This window comes from Aedes albopictus, chromosome 2, assembly GCF_035046485.1.
Source record: "Aedes albopictus strain Foshan chromosome 2, AalbF5, whole genome shotgun sequence".
Taxonomy (NCBI): Eukaryota; Metazoa; Arthropoda; class Insecta; order Diptera; family Culicidae; genus Aedes; species Aedes albopictus.
Window position 1 is genome coordinate 193,353,206 of NC_085137.1, and position 22,636 is coordinate 193,375,841.

Genomic DNA, 22,636 nt, shown 5'->3' on the forward strand with positions numbered 1-22,636 from the left:
AATTCAATCGAACTTTTTTACACTTAGACGCTAGATTGCATTACAACCTAGCGATTTATGACCATAAAGTGCAACCATACTTGCATCTTGTCACTTTAATTTGAGGAAGAGAGAGTCGATGAAGAGAACTCTCTCATGTTACTTTCGCCCTTATTTAAACTCAATCTAGAAGTGGATATGAAATTTCGACAAAATTTTGGGCGGAGATTTCGATTATGAAATATCCCAGATACCCTTAAAGAACCCATCTGGACCTCAACCTCACAGGGCAGTTTTCCACCCTCCACTCCCTTGACAGTGATTCGGAGCGTAACGCTCTTGTCAGAAAAGGCTTTAAAATTACTGGAGTAGCTTTTGAGTGCGGCCTAACGAGAGAAAAACTCGTCACTTTTTATGTTGATACTTTGCTCGATTAAAACCATTCCGTGTAAATTAACAGCACCTCAAGAGACAATTAGAAGCTTGATTTTCCTTGAAATAGCATTCACTTGAACGGCGAGCTCCATATTGACTTATATTGACCTATCGATAAAAAACGAATTGGGAAGATAAGTAACCAACAAACGCCCACACGCCCTCATCCAATGTTGCTCCATTGTTTGTGCGCGACGCGGTTTCCAAGTGCGGATGTGCATCGGAAGTTTTTGGAAGTTTTGTGCCGAAAAAACGAATGTTTTTCGCGTAAGTTTTAATTTTGTATACTAGCCATCTGATTCGGGTACAGTGGAAAAGTGATTGCCGTAATTACTGAGAGTTGGAATTATTGTGAGTGTCCAAAACCCGCCGATGGTTTATCACATGGGTTCAGAGCTGTTCAGTGAAGAGGCATGGGAGGTTAGAAATTTGCAGAATCGGGAAAACAAAATTTAATTCCGCAGTGTTCCGCACAGGTATGGAAAGCTCGTTGCTTACGTTTCGTGCAGGACATAGTTCAGTGTTCTGTTTTTATCAAAATTTTACTTCAGATTAGATAGTAATTCAACGGAAGATAAAACCGATTCCGGGAAATGCGGTGTTCCGCTCGAGCCTCCCATCTGCAAAGCAAACTTCCTTCCCGTTAAGTGCGCACAAACACAGCTACATCTGTCTATCTGTATTTTGTTTTGTAAACAGCAGTGCAAAAAAAATGGAAATCAAAACAAACGGGACAGCTGTCGTCTTCGCGAGGATCGTCTCCAACGCGGAGGTGTCGCGCTAATTAGTGAAAAGTGTCCTACTGGGTGTTGTTGGCCTTCTGTGGCGGCCTAAGCTAGAAAATATATTCTCTCAGTTTGCGACGTTCCGATTCCGTTAGAAATTGCTTAATATAGTATGTTTTTGTGCAATAATTCGCCTCTAACGTTCAAGTGTTCGTCAAAAGTAACGAAGCAGCAAATTACGTCTCAGCCTCTACTCTGCTCAGCTCTGTGCGGTTATCAGTGTGTCCGCGAGTTTGTTTAGTATATTTCTAATTAGAGATTCGTTTTAGTTAGATCTAACAGTGCAGCCCTTGACACCACGTGGTCCACTTGAGACGACAACGACGACGGTGCATGTGTAACCGTTCCCCGGTCCTCCTGCAGAAGTTGCTAGTTCGCTCGAGTCGTCAAGCGTCGTCGCTAGTGGCTGCAGCAGTTTCCTCGCAGAGAAGACGTCGGCTATCGTCGGAAGCAACAGCAGCTATGAAGTACATACTGGTCACGGGAGGCGTCATCAGTGGCGTCGGCAAGGGTGTCATCGCCAGCTCCTTTGGCACGCTGTTGAATGCGTGCGGAATCGGCGTCACATCGATCAAGATCGATCCCTATATCAACATTGACGCGGGAACTTTCTCACCGTACGAACACGGTAAGTAGACAGGGGATAATGAGGAAAAGAATTGTGCACCTATTTATAGATGCATCCTAGGCCATTTCATGGTATTGATGAGTAGTTTTTGTCTTTAATGCAGTGTTTGTTTTTAATGGAACTGATTTGACGATATATTTTTTTTTTTATTTTTAGACAAAAATGTTATCATTTTCTGTGTATTTCGTTCTCTATATTTAAGGCGCCATACTCAAGGCACACATGCAATCTAAACAAAACGTGAACTTGGCTCTTGAAAAGCGCACAGTTTGTGGCGTGTTTGCAGGGATGGCAGCAAACCACTTATTCAGTAAGATAGTGCCGTGACTGGGTTTAATTCTGTTTCGGCACACTTTTGCGAATATGTTTTAAAATTATGTATGATTTATTACGATCAGCATCAGCATCAAGCAATTTACAAATAGGGTGCGGGTACCGGTTTTGGCCAGCCTAAGCGAAATCATTTTTATAAAAATAATCAATAATCCTATGAATACAACCAATGTGTCAAATGAAAGGTTTCAATCTATATTTTGGGAGCTGTCCATAAACCACGTGGTCATATTTTTGGGACTTTTCAACGAAACCATATAAAATTCACGTGAATGAGCGTTCATATTTTAAACAAAGCCCCTATAGCCACAGCTGTTAAGGTGTGGATATTCAGCATGGACATACTAAGGGTGACGCGTTCAATTCCCGGTCGTTCCAAGAACTTTTCGTAAAGGAAAATCCTTGACTTCCTTAGGAAAAGAGTGTCTTCGTGTCTGCCACACGGTATGCACATACGAAATGGTCATTGACAAAGGATACTCTTTGTTAATAACAGTTCCACAGTTACTGTGGAAGTGCTCATGAAACACTAAGGTAAAAAGCAGTGTCCCAGTGTGGACGTCACACTAAAAAAATACTTATAATGGGGTTCCTAAAGGTATCTAAACTATTTTTGGCCATTTATCTGGATTTTCCCTTAAGAATAATTCGAAATTAAAAGTTTCATAATTTTTGGTGCAGTATTTGAAAATATGTATGCGATTTTCTCTAAAAACCCTTGAAAGTTCTTATCGAGTGGAAACACTTTTCCGCGCTTTCAAGTTGCTACAAAAAGTGTCTCTAAGCAGAGTGCAAGAAAGATTAAGCTTTTGAGTAATTGTACGTCAATTTAAATTTCAATAGTCTCACAAATTTATCTATTATTTCACAATGATTATACAATTATACATACGTTTGTTGATTACGATTATATTTTGAAAACATATGCCTTATACTTATTTGCATCAGTTCGCTGCTATCATGAAAAAGAGAAGATGATGAATACTGGAGATGTTTGAGAGTTATAAGGCTAGTGTTGAAAACCGAGTGTCCTGGAAACTGTAACTTTCCATATCTTTATGTTTGGGTTTACTGAAGATATTAAGATTTATTGCTACAGTTGCTCCCAAGAGACTAATCTTTGTATAATCTGAATTTTGAAATACTCGTCGATCTCGTGCAATCTCAAATAAAGATGCTGCATGTTTTAGTAGATTTTTAACTGAACGCTAAGTTCTTAAACTTGTATAAATGTTTTCATTTCGGATGAAAGTTTAAAATACATGTACTATCTGAACGAGATGTCATTTACGCTAGCATTTTGACATTTGAGTCAAATATCAAATTAAATGTTCGAATAATTTTCTATTTGTCGGAATTTCGGAGAAGTTCAGAAATCAGAAGCTTTCAATATTAGGCCTAAAATAACACTAGTTTACAAAATAAAACGAAAGTCGTGAACTTCTGTCAACGACCAAAATTTTTGAAGCATAATTTAGCGCTGATTTCGAAACCGTGCTACAAAAATTTTAAAGTAGAACAGTTTTTGAGTTTTAGCTCAATATCGAGTTTTATAACTTTTTAAAATATGGAATTAAAAAAAAATCAAATATCTTGCGTTTTCCCTGGCCAAGTTCGCAGGGGTTGACGGTATTAAAGTGAAGGAGTTTCATTTTGATTATTGTAATGTAGTGTTCTTTAGTGAAACATATCACCTTTTTAACACTTTAATGCGCCTCCAACGGTTCATCACGAACCGGCTGCTGCAGATGGAGTATGGCTGATCATATGCATCAGACATGCTCGATAAACAGGAGGAACCGCCGGGGCTCAGTAGAGTCTATTCCCAAGCAATAGTTCCAAGTCGGTTGGATTTGAGAAGGTTTTGATGATCGTTACAAATCCTAATAAAAGTATTATAGGATTTGTGACAGGTTTTGGAACCTTTTACAGCCATCTGACTTCAAAATGTTGTTTGGGCTCTATTTCCCACGTTTCTCGGTTGATTTTTATTACATAGTAATTTATTAATGTCGTAGTCGCTTTTTCGAATTTTTACAATGTTAGTTGGTCATATTTTCTTTAAATAAAGCAATAAAAATCGACCGAAGAATCAATAGCGGGAAATAGATTTGCAGCACTTAATTGTGCTGATAGATTCAAAGCTAACGTGCGAACACTTAAACGCATTGTTGACGTCAATGCGTTCGACGTGACATTTTGGACAAAAACTGACTGCTTTATATTAACTGAGCAACGTTACTTGTGTATGACTAGGTTGACATTTCTAGGCTACGCTTGAGAAAATGACATGGTTCATCTACGTAGGACCGATAAGACAATTGAACGAATTTGAATATTTTTAATAGTATTTGTAGCGGGATGAAAGTTGACATGTAATCTTTATTATTTTAAAATTTTATTGCAATCAACTGCCCTGCCCTTCAGTTCAGAGAGGGTTTGGGCAGCGTTCTGCCAACTTGGTCGAGGCAGGATTCTTGGGAGAACAAGTAAGGGGTCGTTGAAAGATTATGTAACAGTATTTATTGTATTTTGTGTGAAAAATTCTAAGCTTTCCCATACAAGTTACGTAATATTTGAAAAACCTCATTCAACACTGATATTCTAAAGAGCTGGAATGATGGGTTGAGCTTGTAGTGATCCCTTGAAGATGGGATGCAAATCATTAACTCGCGATCGCGCATCTTTGGTACTTCAGGAAAGCAGTACACTACATAAACGAATGGATTTTAAAACACATCCGATACATTACAAAAATTTAATGATTTGCTATCCATGTCCGTGGAACCATTCTGAATAGCCACTTAGGAAATACACTGGATTTTATTTCTTTCTATTTATGACTATTCTCATTATTATTATAACTTTTGCCTTTCGCGAAACGCCCTCCCCCTGGATATTCGATCTTGACGCGATGGGAGGGCTTAACCCATTAGCGTTTTAGCGCCAGTTCTTTCACCACCGCTTGGACTTTGAGCTAGATATATCTAGTTTACGAGTTGAGCGCAAGTGAAGGAATCGCCGCAAGTGCTAATGGGAACCAAAGGAGTATCCGTCGTGCATTTATCACAAGTCAAAAACAAATTATAATTTAGCTTGCATAGACCTAATCTTTGCATTCTTTGAATTTTCTCAAATTTAACAATAATTGTTAAATTTAACGTAACGCAAGAGTGGGTAGAGGAGGTCTCTGCGTTACACTCATCATTCGTTACTTGAATTCGTTAGTACACCGGACAGGGGACGCTAGGATAAGTTGACTTACAGCCTTACAGATTAGATTCATGACAATTAGAAGATTATGGACTGATTAGGTAAAGATAAAACTGTTGATTATAGGAGTTTGTATTTGTATTTCTTATTTTTATGGGTTTTGTGAATTTATAAAAGTTGACAAATAATCATTATCATTTTCATTTTTGACAAAAATCAGTTGACTGAACTTTTTTGTTTTTATATCTTAGACGGTATTATTTCACTGATCAAAAAAGCAGGAATTTAGTTAGGACTTAGGACGGTTGACATTGTAAAGGGTTACGATGGATATAATATTACTTTGGACTGAGATGATCACAGATATGCAGAAGACGACTAGCGAAATTAGAAACACAATTTGTTACATTATTGACTTTATTTTGACAAATAGGGTTTGACAAATTTCTTTACAATATCGAATGGAAGCTCAAAAAGTGTTATCTAACACTAATATGAGAGTTATTTGGAGATGATGCTGGTGCTGTCAATGACTAACATCGGTTATTGACACTATTGGTAATCAGCTTGAAATAATTTTCAGAATGTATTATAAAATAACTGAGGATATTATCTGATTATTGTTTGGGGAAGCTGTCAGAAAAACTAGTTGCCCATATCGGCTAAAAACGCTAGTTCTGGTAGCTGTCTTCGAATAATTTTCAGAAATATCAAATCTTTAAAAATTAGCTACGACACATTTTTTTTTTCTTTTTGCTCTTTGTATATTCTTAAGAATAGTACTCTGAAGGCGTTAACATAGACATAGACACTCTTTTTTATCTCTGAATGTTGTCCAGTGACCTCGGAGATTTTCGATTATTGAAATATTGTTCAATTATCAAATCATCTTTGGAGCTTCCATTCGATCAAAACACTAGTGCGATGGGAAAAGTTAAAAACAGTATTTTTAAAAAACTACTACGACCTAATGCTAATAACTACACACTTTGCTCAAGTTGACGACATCGTCTAGTCCATCGTGAGTATTAGTCCTAGTAGGGGGAAAGTTGGGAAAGGGTCCAGGCTTTGCTATCAGCTGTCCTGCAGCTCCACCTGGTCACTCTTCAAAAAAAAAAAAAAAATTTTATTGCAATCAACTGACCAACTTGGCGTATTTTTGATTATCTCTTAGATGTTCAGAAGTTCAGTTATATGTTTCTGTGGATTTTGGACCGATGACAATTTAAGGACACAAGAGATGAACACAAGTAGAGAACGATTAGCGAAATCAAGAAAACAATTTGACACAGGATCGACTATATTTTAACATACAGGGTTCGATTGATTCGATGAAAAAAAAACAACAACATACGACAACTGACTTAACGAGGAGAAAAACATATTTAACCATACCACAAAATCAAAACAAGGAGACAAACAAGCGTGTGACCATAACACTACATAGGCAAATCCTGACTGACTGATCAATAGGAAGCAATCAGTGAAGTACTAGATTGAAAGTAGTGAGCTGGATTTTTGTATGGTGAGATGATCAGTTCTCCGTTTCTGCAATGAAATGGTGCAAACAGCGTGGGTTATATGATTCCTTGCCTAATTTGATGCTGTTTGAGCAAAAGTTTCGGTAACTGTGTTGTTGAAGTTGCAAGAAATAAATAATACAACAACACAGTTAAACAAACTTTTGCTCAAACAGCATCAAATTAGGCAAGAAATCATATAACCCACGCTGTTTGCACCATTTCATTGCAGAAACGGAGAACCGATCATCTCACCATACAAAAATCCAGCTCACTACTTTCAATCTAGTACTTCACTGATTGCTTCCTATTGAAAACTTTCCAATCTTCTACCGTATCTTTCTGAGTCAGTTGCAACAGTGTCTTAATGGATATCATTTTCCGCGTACGGCTGGCAAACTGCTTCTGAAAGATTACGTACTCTTTTCTATCTTCGGGTCTAGTGTAGAGGTTTCAACTCTATTCAGAGTGCAGCTAGAAACCTAACAAAAAAAAAAAAAAAAAAAAAATCAAATATCTTGCGTTTTGATCAACCAATTTTAAATCTTTTTTCATAAATTAAAAACTGAATATAATACCATTCGATCATCTGAATGCAGGTTTTGCGTCAGATTGATGAAATTCAAGATATTGGCGGGTTTTAGGGACGATCTCCTTAAATTTTAGCAAATTTTCCAAAAATATATGAAGAATCAATAAGAAAAAAAAATTAAAAATTCTTTCTCAACGTTTATTTAACATATCATATGTAGGCGAGTTACAGTAAAAAAATTCAGCTCAATCGGAGCATTTATTACGTAGAATGAGATGTGTGAAGTGAGTGACTTTGCTTAAAAATAGAACAAAAATTGATTTCTAATCATCAACCTTGTTTGGAAAGTCGAAAAAATTTCCGCTCTACTGTAATTTTTTTTGCTTCGCGTTTTCGAACTCAGGGCTTGATTCTACACCAAAAACGATCATCAGCTTACCGAGTTCAAAAATGCTGTAAACTAGTGTAATACATAAGATTAAGAAAAAAAAAACGTAATTGCATGGTTCATTTTTTTTTTCGAAATTTTGATTCTGGGGGCCCACATTTTAGGGTTTGCCCCGCCCCCCCCCCCCCCCCCCCCGAGGCCTAAATCCGGCACTGGTTGAGACAAATATCAATATTTATAGATTTATATGACACTTCTGAATTTCAGGATGTACATGTTCCAGAAAGCATCAAACATCGTATTAAATTTTATAAAACAAAAAATATATTACTTAATTCTAAAAAAATCTCTAAGAGAGTACCATAATCCGGGGTCAAATTTATTACTTTAAATCAATTTTTGGCGATAATATTAGTGGAATTCCAAATATTGCCAAAAGAATTTCTGTAAAATCAGTACCCAGTGGATCTCCATGGAACCACGTGACAGAATTTTGTTCAACAAATTTAAACTTTAAGTTAAATAACTCCAAATATAAAAAAAATTGGATATGCCACTTTGGGGCGAAATTGATCAGTATACAATAAAGCATCGGTTGGAAAGGAATATTTCCTTCTCCGCTGATTTTGCTCTTCTAAAACCAAATAACGCGTTTAAAATCTTACAACTAGTGAATTTAGTACTTTAAAAGCAAAAGTAAATTAACGGAGAATTTACGGGAAGTCCTATTAGCAATCGATTGTTTAGTAGCCATGATTTCAGCTAAATGAGTAATGCATTGCAAATTCCTAAAAAATAAGGCAAAACTAACTTTTTTTCTAAAAAAAAAGTTTACACTCATCTCTAGACATTTACGAATCAGATGACGTAAAAAGTTTTAGATCATTACGACGCTTGAAAATTCCTAGTATGGAATTACAATGTAGTACCCGAATGATCAATTTCACCCCGCTGATCAATTTGACCTCGGTTTACGGTACTTGTGCCTTTGAGCGAAAAGTCCTTGAGAAATTCGGGTAGAGTGCTGACAAAATTGTTGATTAATTTCTTGAATGAATTGCTCCAAAAAAATCTTGATGTAATGTCAGAGGAAATTCAAATAAAAAAATGTGAAAATCTAGAAATTTAAAAATTATGAGTGAAAAACATTTGGAAGAATATATGAAGGGATTTTTAGCATCTGGTGGCATTCCTAAAAACACGCCTAGTGTAGATCATAAAAGTATTTCTAATATTTTGTTTAAAAAATTCTGTCATTTTTCATTAAGTTCTTTGTTGTATACTTTTGTTGAGCTGGTGAAAAAAAAAGTTCGACGAAAACCGGAGTGAATTGTCGGGAAAATCGCTTTTTGATGAAGCTTTAGTATAAATTCCCGGTGAAACTTCTGGTCCAGAAAATTCTAGAGAATTTAAAGAATTCGTAGTTTCTAGTAAAACTTCTAATTGAAATTCTCGCGAGAGTATTAAAAAGCATTTGGAGCATTTACTTTTCCCATCACAAATGGACTGATTGCGATGGCGGGTAGATCTCACTGATAGGCCATCTTTAAAATTCGTTTAAAAATCTAAATAAACACTTAGCGCGATGAAATTTAAATATGTGGTACAGAATAACGAGTTTTGTATGTTGGTCATTAAAAAAAATTGAGTTTTGGCTAAAATCGAAAAAAAAAAATCAGTTCAGTTGCTATGATAGTGCTCTCGAGTGCGGGTCAGTATCAAGTCGTTGTCGGTCATTATCGGTTTGATATTGATCGGCCTACTGTGATAATGACGGTGGTGCGAAATCGCGGCTCTGCCAGAGATGTATATGTTGTTTCAATTGATGTAGATCAGTGGTCACCAAACTGCGGCCCGCGGGCCGCATGCGGCCCTCGAGTAGGTTTTGTGCGGCCCGCGAACTGATTTTGAAATAAATTAGAATATGGCCCATGGCAGGTTTTATGATGTCAATAATAAATTTTGCCGTATCTTAAAATTTAGTCGAGAATGACTATTAACTACTAAACTATTGTATGGTTCGTGGGATTTTTTCAATAGAAGAACTTTTCTGAGTCAGTATTGTCAATTCTGAATAAATAAGGCCTCCGAAGTTCAATAGCCAATGACTTTTTTCAAAATATTTAGTTTTACTTGCTTTATGTATCAACGAATAGTATCTGATTTACACAATTTTGAAAGGATATTTAAAAGTTTTAAGAACCGTAGAAGACTTCAATAATTCAAGATATATTTCAAATTGTTGATATGTTCTCTAATATATTGAGTTTTGTTCTGAAAATACAATTCAAAATTGTAACTAGCCCAGAAGTTTAGGCAATTTTATAATATGGGTATTTCCAAATTAGTTTTTTGAATCCCACTAGTAATGTCAGGAATTCTGCAAGATACTTCTTTAACAATAATTCCAGACATTTCTACAAAATGTTTTAGCAAGATTTCTCAGAATTTTGTAATAAATTCTTTTATGAGTTCAGTAAGAATTACATCTACTATTATTTTAAAAAATCCAAATTTCTAAAATCTGTTTAAATTTCCTTTGGATCTTTCTCTTTCTTTCCTGGAGCTGTCTGGGACAGAGGTTTCTCAACATTTTTTGGAGCTCTATCAGTCCTTCCTCCATGACTTCAATTGAAAATTCCTCTATCAATTTAAGCAAAATTATCTTCCATAAATCGGCTACAAATATTTCTCAAAAATAATGTCTGCAGGTTTTCAGAGTACAATGAAGACGGCTTCCTAAGAAAAGTTAAAACAAAAATCTTTATAACATTATCTCTAGCAAATTTTTAGAAATTTTTCCAAAAATCCCTAACTAAAATGGCATCTCTAAATTATGCACAGATTCCTTCAGCAATTTTTCGTAATACACCAAATCTCCAAAAAAATCTCAAATAATTTTGAGTAGAATCCCCGTAACTAATTGTTGAATGGCTAGCGGCTCTTTCTTAAATTCAATTTTGGCCCGCGATGACGGTAGGGCTGAGGATCACTGATGTAGATGGAAACCTCGACAGGATAGACGTCTATTGTTTGGTTTCTTTACCGCATGATAAGCCATCTCCTACGGATGCTTTCAAGCAAGTTATCGCATGCTGCACTTCAAAAGGCCTTCCACTAACTGGTGGCAGTGATTCTAATGCTCATCAATCATCATATCATCTCGAGCATCCCAGACATTAATTAACTTGAGAGGCTCCAGCTTGATGGAATACTTAAGTAGTACAGATCTTGGATTACTTAACATAGGCAACCACCCAACCTTCATGGTATCTGCTAGAGAACAAGTGTTAGACATAACGCTTTGCTCTAGCAGAATTAGTCACGAGTTGACCAATTGGTATGTGTCAGATGAAGAATTTTTATCTGACCATCGCTACATCTGTTTTGAACACTTGAATGTTATTTCTCAAACCTTGCGTTTGAGGAACCCTCGGTCAACCAACTGAGATTTCTTTCACCGATTTGGTTGCAGCCAAATTTTATGGATACTCATCATCCATTGACACTCCCAAGTGATTTCGATTATGCCGTACTACAACGGTCCACGCTATGTCCAAAGGGAAGTATTATGAAAATCAAATGTACCTCAAATGTTATTCCATAGAATCGTAGGTTTGGACCTCTTGTTTCAGAATCTGTGCGGTTTAAAATATTTCATCTTGGGTTTTTCGATTTTTTTCAGTTTGTTTGAATTTTTTTCCTATTTTCCCATACAAATGGCAAAAAAAGTCATTTTAGGATTAATTTCATCCCATATAAAAATGTATGGGAAAAAAACCCAAGATGGATTATTTTAAATCGTACATATTCTGAATCTAGAGGTCCAAAAATACGGTTCTAGCGAATAAATTTTGAGGTACATTCACTTTTCATAATACTTCCCCTTGGACATAGCGTGCGGTCTTCATCATGGAAGCTTTTGAAAAAGCTTGCCATCTGCGGTCTGTGAAGACCACAAGAGGTACCGCTTGGTGGAATTCTGATCTGGCGAAGCTCAGGAAACAATGTAGAATGAGTTGGAACAGACGACGTTCGGTTGAATCGGAAGCTATCAGGTCGGCTCGCAAAACCTATCAGAAAGCTCTTCGGTCTGCTGAACGATCTGGTTGGAAAACCTTTTTTATTCAGTAGTTCAGCACACACTTCCCCGGATGTGTGAATATTGCATCTTTGGATGAAGCTGATCTTGTAGTTATGATTCCCTGGATTCGGTTCGTAGTATTGTAACTATAGAATCGATTGAGTGGGCACTAAATAGCTTTGCTCCTTTCAAATCTCCTGTAGCAGATGAGGTATACCCTATTTTGCTTCAGAAAGGATTTGTTTATTTCAATCATGTTTAAAAAAAACTTCTTGTTTGCAGTTTTGCTACATAATCTTGGTGGGATATTTCTGTTAAGTTTATTCCGAAAGTACGTCGTACGTCGTATAAAGAAGCAAAGTGTTTCAGGCCTATCAGTTTGACCCAGGGTTTGACCTTCTGCGATACTTAGAACGCATTGTCGATCATCACATCCGTGATGTTCATCTGGCCAACGTGCCTCTTCATGTGAACCAACATGCCTACCAATCTGGTCAGTGCACTGTGACTCTTTTACCAGGGTGTCTACTACCTGGAAAAACCTGGAAAACCTGGAATTATCAGGGAATTTTACTCGACCTGGAAAAATCCTGGAATTCTCAGGGAATTCTGGTAACAATCAGGGAATTTCTGTGTTCATCATTTCAATAAAAATTTACAGTTAGAAATGCCTGAAAGCGAATAAAAATTTCGGCTGCGCTGCTATTAAGTACCCGCTCGTTAAATGTTATTTGTCAGATGTAATGTATATCTGACGTTGAAACTGACTTGTACTTTTTTCACAGCAATCTCCTATTTTATGTTTTATCTATTTCGGAAAACTGAGTCGACATGCTTTTATTGTTAGGATTTTGAATTCTCAAATCTTTCCATCTGTTTCAATTTCAATTGCAGCGTTAAATATTGGCTTAGTGACTAAATTGTATAATCTATTTTTCTTTATTTCCATGTGAATGGGCTTACTGTCTTGCAGAATTTATCGAGGTTTGCTTAACAAAATCGCAATCGCCTGTACTGCCCTGAATCGCATATCAGTCCCATGTTTGTTGGATTTCCTATGCAAATGGGACAAATATGCGATTCGCGGCAGTGTAGATGTTGAAAAATACGTGAAGGAACTTAAAGATACATTTTGAGCGTAGTTCATGAAAGTCCTGCAGAATAGGGTGACATTGGGTATTATCGGCAGGTTTGTTCTCTTTGTCATGGGGGTTTTTTGTTAGCCAAATTGCCTGAAGCTTGGCCATATAATTCACATTGGTTGGGAAGGATTTGATGCCAACTTTGAGCTCAATAGGTTTCAAACACTCGCCAAGACGAAGAGAACAAAACAGCCGAGAATAGGTAATTTCCCCTATTATTGATCAATTGGAACTTCTGGCGGATTCAATGTTAGTTTTTCTAGCGAAATTAACTAGATGACTTCTGGAAGAATTTTTAAATATTTTCCTGACCATTTCTGAAACCTTTTTAGAACAAATCAAAAATGATTCAACAATGTTTGAAAGAATGTTCAACTCTGAGCTTCTGAGCTCCACATATTCTAACGAACTCGAGAGAAACTATTTTCGATGGACATAATACAATAGTTTTGGAAAATGGTTACCAACTCATTAGTATATTCTAATTGTCAATTACTTGTTTCAAGAGTAAAACTATTGACAACCAAAACTATTGAATTACATTTTTTTCTATTAATTTTGAAAGTAGTCCATCTGTTACAATGTTTGTTTATATACTTTTGGTAAAACGACGTTTTGACGTAAAGTAAATCGTTCAAATTTGTTGTGGAGAAAAGAATTAAAATATTCTGAAGGAATAAAGAAATTCCACTAGTTGAATTTATGTGGACATTTTTTAAATTTTCAATGGTAACTGGCAATATTATTTATAGTCAATTCTTTTGAAACTCTGGAAGGATTTTCTGACTGAAGTCCTATAAACATATCTAACATTGTTGCTAGCAATTTCTATAAAAGAAGAAATCGCTGGAGGGAAGAATCTAGCGAAATTCCTGAAAAATACATAGTTGAGCGATTCTTTTGCGAAACCAACGAAGGCCTTCGTGCGCAATAACTGAAGCTACACAGCAAAAAAAAAATCTTGTGATATCACATCATTTTCGCTGCACATCAGTCGCGTCATAAAAGTGATGTAAACAATTACATCATTTTCAGGCAATAAATTAGCCGCCACAGCTTGAGAGTGGGTCTAGCAATCGCTACACTCAAAACAATCCAAACGTCATTACTACGTGAAAAATCACGTAACATCGAAAAATGGTTCATTTGCTTCATTTTACCTGACGCAGATAACCCTTACCAAGGCAATCATAAATATCAAATGATGTGCCTGTTACCATAACGAAATTGCCCAATATTCCTTAAATGAAAGTCACATACCCAGTCCAGTTCATTTCCATAACTTCATTTTGCATTCACTCAATGCCGCACTGAGCTTTCAAAATATCAAGATGGCGGAATTGAAAACATATCTCAGCAGTATTCTTAATTTTGTTTGTTTCTCAGCATTTTCGTCACATTATGTAAGTAAATAGGATTCGTTGTGTAAAAACTTTGGTTAGTACGAACAATACCAGTTATTTTCCACGTTTCTGCAGGAATAATTATCCGGTGCCGAAAAGCTGTCATGCCATCGAAGAAATAACCTCCCACGGAAGGACTTATCAAGATATGGAGAGGTTATACTCAACTAAAATTTGAGCTGGGGAGCGCCTAATTTCACGTTATCAATTTTCATTTTACTGAACGGGAGTGAATTTTTAGCATACCCATAAAAGTGTGCTCCTTATTTGTGTGAAACTCTACATGTGATTTTAAATAAACGAATCTCCTTGCATGATTACGCCCAGGAATACGTTTGCATTGCTGTACTTTCGTATACTTTCAAGCAATATAGCACTTGCTGGCTTTGTTTAGTGTGCTCAACAGACCCATTTGATTATGCTGGGAAACGATGCGTTTCCCTGCAAAATCAGTTGGATCTATTGGGCACAGTAAACAAAGCCAGCAATTGCGCTATCTTGGAATACAGTGTTTCCTACATATTTCATTAATAAAAATAATAGGACGCTATGTAAAAACTGCAGGCGTGCTCTGTAACAGGCACAGAAAAAGTCCGTAGTGGTTACGTGGAAAATCACGTAGATATTATGAGAAAGGTCAATGGAATGATTGTTCATGGATGAATACTGAGTTCATCTCTTGCCACTTGTGTTTCACGTAGGTACTACGTGAAAAGTGCGATGGAAAAAAACCACGTATGTTTTCACGTAACAATGACGTTTGGATTGTTTTCAGTGTAGAACCGGATCTATAGATGAATTATACAGTGTATCAAACAATTGTCCGTACAGCAAATTTTTTATCAAAATAATTTTTCATTCAATTGTTTATAACTTTTTTATACGTCATTCAAAACCGCTGAAATTTTGACCAATCATGAATCATATATTACTGCTCTATTGGTAAAATTTTGAGCGTGATCGAATAAGTTTTCTGAAAGTTTTAGAACTTTTACTAAAACTTAGAAGATTTTTGAACACATTTTTAAAACATTATATCTCAATATGTAGTCGATGAAACTTTTTCAATATTTTTTGTGCTACAGCTTATACCGAAGGCTTTCAAATGCAGCTTCGTTTGAGGTTTTATATTCACTACAAAAAATATGAAAAATTAGTTATGTAGACGGTATTCAAAAAATTACCATATTTTGAACATATAATCTGCCAAACGTTTTCTACCAATAAAAGTGCATTAAATGAACGAAAAATGCATAGGACCTACTCTTCATATGTTGCTTAGTAGGTCCTGTATAAAAATATTACATTAAGAGAGTTTAAAAAAGTTGAAAACACTTGGTACTTTTTTTGATCAAAATATGATAAAATTCCATATAATACTCTGAATATATACATATTTGTCATATTTTTTGTAGTGAATATAAAACCTCGAACAAAGCTGCATGTGAAAGCCTCAGGTGCAAGCTGTAACACAAAAAAGATTGAAAAAGATTCATCAACTACATATTGAGATATAATGTTTTAAAAATGTGTTCAAAAATCCTAAATGTTTTACTAAAAGTTCTATAACTTTCAGAAAACTTATTCGATTTCGCTCAAAATTTTACCAATGGAGCTGCAATATATGGTTTATGATTGGTCAAAATTCCAGCGTTTTTGATTGACGTATAAAAAAGTTATAAACATTTGCATGAAAAATTATTTTGACCAAAAAATTGCTGTACGGACAATTGTTTGATACACTGTATATAAGTAAAATATTGGCATGGATTCGTACACTGATCCGTAGATTGTGAAGCATATCCTTTACCTCTCGGCTAATTCACCGAGTTAGAAGGAAGGTGATAAATATGATACTGCTTCTAGGTTTCTGTTGGAATGGGTTTGTTGATACTTTCCGGTGTCAACCAGGGTGTGCATGGTGAGTGTGATAATTGTTGGAAAACGATGTAACCAAGTGAAATTACGTTCGAAAATGAATACATCACCAGAAATTACGCGCCTGGATATTACAAAATTATTTGCTGTGTATACGTGAAGGGTTTCTTTAAGGATTTGTTCAAAAGCGTTAGCTGCAATTTTTAAAATGTCCGACGAGAGACGAACCAGCCAAGGGCTGAAAGTCTCTCAAATAAAGATAAATCAATCAAATCAAAATGTCCGACAATATTTAAGAAAGTTTGCTCAGGAACTACTCGGAAGATTTTCTGCTGGAACGGCCAAGCTTACCTTTTATAAAAATATAGTGCAATTTCTTGTTGTTTTCCTTGCTAAATTCCTTCATAAATTGATAAACAAAATTTTCAACAAATTATGCATGAAATTCTCCTAAAGTATCACTAGGAATCCCATCAGAAAATCATCTCGTGCTTACGTCCTAAATTCTGGTGAAATGTTCTTTTTAAATGTCATTATAGTTAGAACTAGAAATTTGCCAAAATCTGAAAACATGTTTAGTTTAGACGAATTGCTAAACCTGGAATTATTTTCAAAAACCTGGAAAAATCCTGGAAATATCAGGGAATGCCATTCTCATAGTTGAGTAGACACCCTGTTTACACAAGGTTGTTCACGATATTGAGAAACCATCCACTCAAAAGCAATCTTGTTTGGGTGTTTTTTTTTACCATGACCATGCTGGGGGTGACGGGTTCGATTCCCGGTCGGTCCAGGATCTTTTCGTAAAGAAAATTTCCTTGACTTCCTTGGGCATAGAGTATCTTCGTGCCTGCCACACGATATACACATGCAAAATGGTCATTGGCAGAGGAAGCTCTCAGTTAAAAACTGTGGAAGTGCTCATTGAACACTAAGCTGAGAAGCAGGCTTTGTCCCAGTGAGGACGTTACGCCAAGAAGTGAGAGAGGAGGTGCCTTTGACAACGTGCCTTTCGATACCATATTAGAAGCCGCACGGAGTCATGGCATATCTGCAATGATTTCAAATTGGATTTACCAAATAGTCACTCTTCTCGACTTTATGTAAAGCAGCGATAAAGAAATTGAGTGTTTGTGGATGCCGTAATGGAAGAGTCTTGTCACCACTTCTGTAAAACCTCGTAGCAGATACGTTATTGAGTTATTGAAAATACCCAAAGTCAACTTGTTTGGAAATTTACATTGAAAATGCAGGATGCCCACTATGTCCAATCTACCCTTTAAATATTCTTTAGTGTTTGTTCAAATGAGTATCGTTATTGCTCACTTATTTTACGTTCTTCAACAGGTGAAGTTTATGTGCTGGACGATGGCGGTGAGGTAGATCTGGACCTAGGAAACTACGAGCGCTTCCTGGATGTTACACTACACCGCGATAACAACATTACTACCGGAAAGATCTACAAGATGGTCATCGAAAGAGAGCGCGTCGGCGACTATCTTGGCAAAACCGTGCAAGGTAATTGAATATCATTCCAATAAGCATCCTTTCGTCACTAATGTGTCTGTCTGATTAACAGTGGTCCCTCACATCACCGACACCATTCAGGAGTGGGTGGAACGTGTGGCCAAGATCCCAGTAAAGGACGGTAGCATCCCGCAGGTTTGCATCGTTGAGCTGGGCGGCACCATTGGAGACATCGAGGGTATGCCCTTCGTCGAAGCATTCCGTCAGTTCCAGTTCCGCGTAAAGAGGGAAAATTTCTGCGTCGCTCACGTGTCACTGGTTCCGTCTCCAAGAGCTACCGGAGAACCAAAAACCAAACCCACCCAGGCCAGCGTACGCGAACTGCGCGGTTTGGGACTAAGCCCAGATCTGATCGTTTGCCGATCGGAGAAACCTATCGGAAGGGAAGTGCAGGACAAGATTAGCAACTTTTGTCACGTGGCCCCTGAGCAGGTGGTGTGTATTCATGATCTGTCCTCGATTTACCACGTTCCGCTGTTGATGGAAGAAGCCGGAGTGGTTGAGTTTTTGAACGATAGGCTAAAACTTGAGATTCCCCTGCCAAAACCGGCGCGGCTGATGCAGAGCTGGCGCGATCTGGCGGAACGGGTTGATAATGTCTATAAGAAAGTGACCATCGCTTTGGTAGGAAAGTACACAAAGTTGGAGGATTCGTATGCTTCGTTGTCGAAGTCGCTGCTGCACGCTTCGCTCGCCGTCGGTTACAAGCTGGAGTTGAAGTTTATCGAGGCTTGCCATTTGGAGCGACAAACCAAACAGGAGACTCCACATCTTTACTACGAGGCTTGGCAGATACTAACCAACAGCAAGTAAGATTTTTCTCACAAAGAGGTGCCCCCATTATTTAAATTCCTAGCCCTTTTCCAAATGTTCACATTAGACTGGCCCAAATACAAAAATGCCGAAAAATTCCACGGGGCACCCTCTAGAATCGTGCCTTTGGATGAGAAGAACAACCTGTGAAAGATTCAGCTCAATCCGTTTAAAACTGAGCTGGCGCAAATGAGTTGAAGGTTTGTATGGGATTTTTAGTGCGAATATATGGGAAATTGGATGACCTCCCGTCTCTCACTCAGTACGCCGGTTCAGCGAGTTCGATTTAGCTCAGAATTGAAATAATGGTAGTTGATACCCTAAGAAACAATTTTGTAGAAGACCATATCATGATAAAACTTAATATAGTTGCGGTTTCAGCTAACGAAAGCAGGATGAGGACATCTTCTCCTGTTTACTCTCGGTTGTTACATGCTGCACGTGTTTGCTCTTCGAAACTTGCGCTCAACATCATAGGCGGCTATGTTGTCCTTCATTTCAATTGCTCACGCACGTGGGCGGGTATCGAAACAATGAAGAATTACATAGCTACCTATGATGTAGTGCGCAAGCTTCGACCGACAAACACGTGCTGCATGTAACAACCGAGAGTAAACGAGGGAAGATGTCCTCATCCTGGTTTCGTTAGCTGAAACCGCAACTATATTAAGTTTTATCATTATATGGTCTTCTACAAAGTTGTTTCTTAGGGTATCAACTACCATTCTTTCAATTCTGAGCTAAATCGAACTCGCTGAACCGGCGTACTGAGTGAGAGACGGGAGGTCATCCAATTTCCCATATATTTGAACTAAAAATCCCATACAAACCTTCAACTCATTTGCGCCAGCTCAGTTTTAAACGGATTGAGCTGAATCTTTCACAGATTGTTCTTCTCATCCAAAGGTACGATTCTAGAGGGTGCCCCGAAAATTTTTCCAACTTTTCTTTCTCGCCATACAAATGTGGGCCGGTCTAGTTCACATGGATGGAACATGTATTGTAGGTTAACCAATTTCGTAGTTCTTCACACCATCGTAACATTCTTTGAAATCCGTTCCCACTTCTATGCGTTCTCGATTTCAAATACGCGTTTAAATCAAATATCCATTTCAGTGGCGTCATTGTACCCGGTGGCTTCGGTACGCGCGGTGTTGAAGGAAAGATTCGGGCCTGTCAGTGGAGCCGAGAGAACAAGAAACCCTTCCTTGGCATCTGTCTGGGTCTGCAATGTGCGGTGATAGAATTTGCACGGAATGTGTTGAATCTTGAGGTAGGAATAGCTTTTGTTAAGATTGTAGACGTTTCTAACTCGATGTGTATTTTCAGGGTGCCAATACCACAGAAGTGGCCGACTGCGAACATCCACTCGTTATCGATATGCCAGAACATCATCCGGGGGTGATGGGCGGCACTATGCGATTGGGAAAGAGAGCCACATTGTTCAAGGAAGGAAAAAGCATTATAAGTACGGCGTTTGTGTCGCAGCACTCGAAAATCATTTTCTTATGGTAAATTCTTATTTCCAACAGAACAACTCTACGGCAACGTGAGTCAGATCGAAGAGCGACATCGTCATCGGTACGAAGTGAATCCCAAGTACGTCGAACAACTGGAAGCCAATGGACTGAAGTTCGTCGGTCACGATTCAGAGAAGAAGCGAATGGAAATCGTCGAGCTGGAGAATCATCCCTACTACGTCGCGACACAGTTCCACCCGGAATACCTATCTAGGCCACTGAAGCCGTCACCTCCATTCTTGGGCCTTATCCTGGCCTCGGTAGGAAAGTTGGAAGCCTACCTGGATCAAGGAAACAAACTGTCCGGTTCCGCACAAGCAACCAGCGAAGATTCCAGCGACGACGATGGACAGCTGTATAAGGCGAATCGGTTGCTGAAGAAGATGACCGTCAGCGGAAAGCCCGCCAAGCCGGAGCAACCCAGCCCGAAGGTAAATGGCCAATGTAACGGAACTGATACGCCTGTTGTCAATGGCCAAGCCGAAGACAAGTGAATGGTAAATCTTCCATTTCTACCCGAACCCATACATCTAAGACAAACTCACTTCGAGTGATGGAAAAGGTACGATTATTTTGCGGTAAATCCTCCGGAATCGAATCTTGGACATCCGATGGAATTAGGGTTTTCCGCGAGCTGCAGATAAAAACGTGATAAAACAAAATTTTTTTAAACAATCTTCTGTTTGGCTAATCTTTGAGCTAGCCTTGGTGCGCCATAATCAAAACAGTAATGTAATGTATTACCGTGATAAACTGAATACTTGAAGTTTCTCCAAACAGCGCCAGTTGAACTTCCTCTAATGCTTAAATGTTAATAAACAAACGTTGTCCTATGGAATTCACTGGAAGTATTTTATAATTTTGATCCGAAAAGACAAAAAATAAATCATCATCAAGAAAATTAAATTATAAGTAGAATCTTCCCAACTATATGGTGAAAATTCAGTGTTTCGCTCAATGGAGTAAACTCTCATTCACACAACATCCCCGCTGGCGTTCCACAGGGAAGTATATTACGTCAAGTCTCGTACAATGTTTTCACCTCGGTTATTTCTCTGTTGCCAGAGAATGGTTTCTTGTTGCTGTTCGCCGATGATACCTATAATGGTAGGTTCGTTAGTGCGCTCACCTAACGACTCCAGCGAAGCTGCATGTTCTGAACGTCTTTCTGACCAGTTCTAAGATACACTGAAGTTTTTTTTACGCGGTCCGTCCTAAAAAAAACCGCGTTATTTCAAAAACCGTCGTAAAAAAAATCCGCGTTTTTTTTTTCAAAAACACGCGTAAAATAGTCAGCACCACATCTAACGTGACTTGACTTTTTTTACGACGTTTTTTGAAATAACGCGGTTTTTTTTACGACGGGTCTTGAAATAACGCGGTTTTTTTACGCTGTTTTTTTTTACGCGGGACCATTACCGTCGTAAAAAAAACTTCAGTGTATGTATAAACGCGGCAAAGATCCAGGTCATCCTATTCCAAATCCTTCTGACTTGTTCCGGCTGAGGATTTTAAAATCACCCTCAACGGGTCAACGGTGGAATAGTCTAACGTGGGTGATTACCTTGGCCTATCTTTGGACAGCAAGCCCTTGAGCAATCTTATCTTCAAACAGCAGATTGATAAAACAGTCAGCAAGTGCAACGCACTGTTTAAGTTGCTGTATCCACTGCTCAACCGTAAATCAACGCTGTATCTGTAGAACAAGGTTGCTGTTTACAAACAATTCATACTTTCCGTCATGGAATATGGGATGGACTGTGAACAGACATCCAAGAATGAGAACATCCGAGATTTCATCCACCAGATGAAAGATTTGGTGAGTCTATCTTTTGGTACAGGGCGAGCAGCCGCCATTCAGACCAAAAGGTCATCCGGGACATTGTATCCCACAATTAGCTTATCATTTTTTTTTTAATATTAGATTTGTAAATAGTAGTTAGGTTATCAATTTGTTTTTCTTTGTTTTAGAGAGCCGACATGTAAATTAAAAGTTCTTCAAAACTAGCTTCAATAACTTAATTATATTACAGAACCCCAAAGATCAAGAGCCACAAGGCTTATTACTTAAAATGTGAAACAATCGGAAACGCCAAGGACGAACGGACCTCTTATCGGAGTGTAGCTGAGAGTGAATTTTCCGGGTTTTTCTTGCGAAGGCGAAAACGTGAAAAGTAGTTGGTGGAAAGAGTGAAGATTTTGTTAACCCGTTAACGCCCAAGGTGTCTCACAATTTAAATCTTTAAATAAATTTGTTATCAAAGGACAAATTCCAATAAAATAAGCATGATTTGACGAAAAAAATGGAAGTCTATGGTGTCGTTCCAAAAAAATTCTTCATTGTAGGTCCTCAATATCTGATAATTTTCTCGAATTCTATTTCAGCACAACTTCTACGCTATCGTTATATTCTGATCCGTATTGATACAATACAGCTCTAAAAAAGTGAGAGAGAT

General features: G+C 37.7%; 1 protein-coding gene across 3 annotated transcripts; it reads left to right on the forward strand.

Annotated features, from left to right (window-relative positions):
- Positions 1-581: 581 nt before the first annotated feature.
- Positions 582-21,022, forward strand: LOC109413695 (CTP synthase). Of its 3 annotated transcripts, none has more exons than XM_029873588.2 (7): positions 582-765; positions 1,469-1,827; positions 17,668-17,838; positions 17,900-18,656; positions 19,777-19,933; positions 19,990-20,128; positions 20,193-21,022. In XM_029873588.2, exons 2-7 carry the CDS (start codon positions 1,533-1,535, stop codon positions 20,672-20,674), a joined length of 2,001 nt encoding a protein of 666 aa, XP_029729448.1. In that variant the 5' UTR covers positions 582-765; positions 1,469-1,532; the 3' UTR covers positions 20,675-21,022. The 3 variants fall into 3 exon arrangements, with proteins under 3 accessions (XP_029729448.1, XP_029729449.1, XP_029729450.1); XM_029873589.2 differs by having other exon boundaries at positions 1,473-1,827; XM_029873590.2 differs by having other exon boundaries at positions 665-681.
- The last annotated feature ends 1,614 nt before the right edge of the window (positions 21,023-22,636 follow it).

Coding starts and splice junctions, on each gene's coding strand:
- LOC109413695 (XM_029873588.2), top strand. CDS start 1,533: ATGTGTAACCGTTCCCCGGTCCTCCTGCAGAAGTTGCTAGTTCGCTCG. Junction 17,839..17,899: donor TCTTGGCAAAACCGTGCAAG/GTAATTGAATAT, acceptor TCTGATTAACAG/TGGTCCCTCACATCACCGAC. Junction 18,657..19,776: donor CAGATACTAACCAACAGCAA/GTAAGATTTTTC, acceptor TATCCATTTCAG/TGGCGTCATTGTACCCGGTG.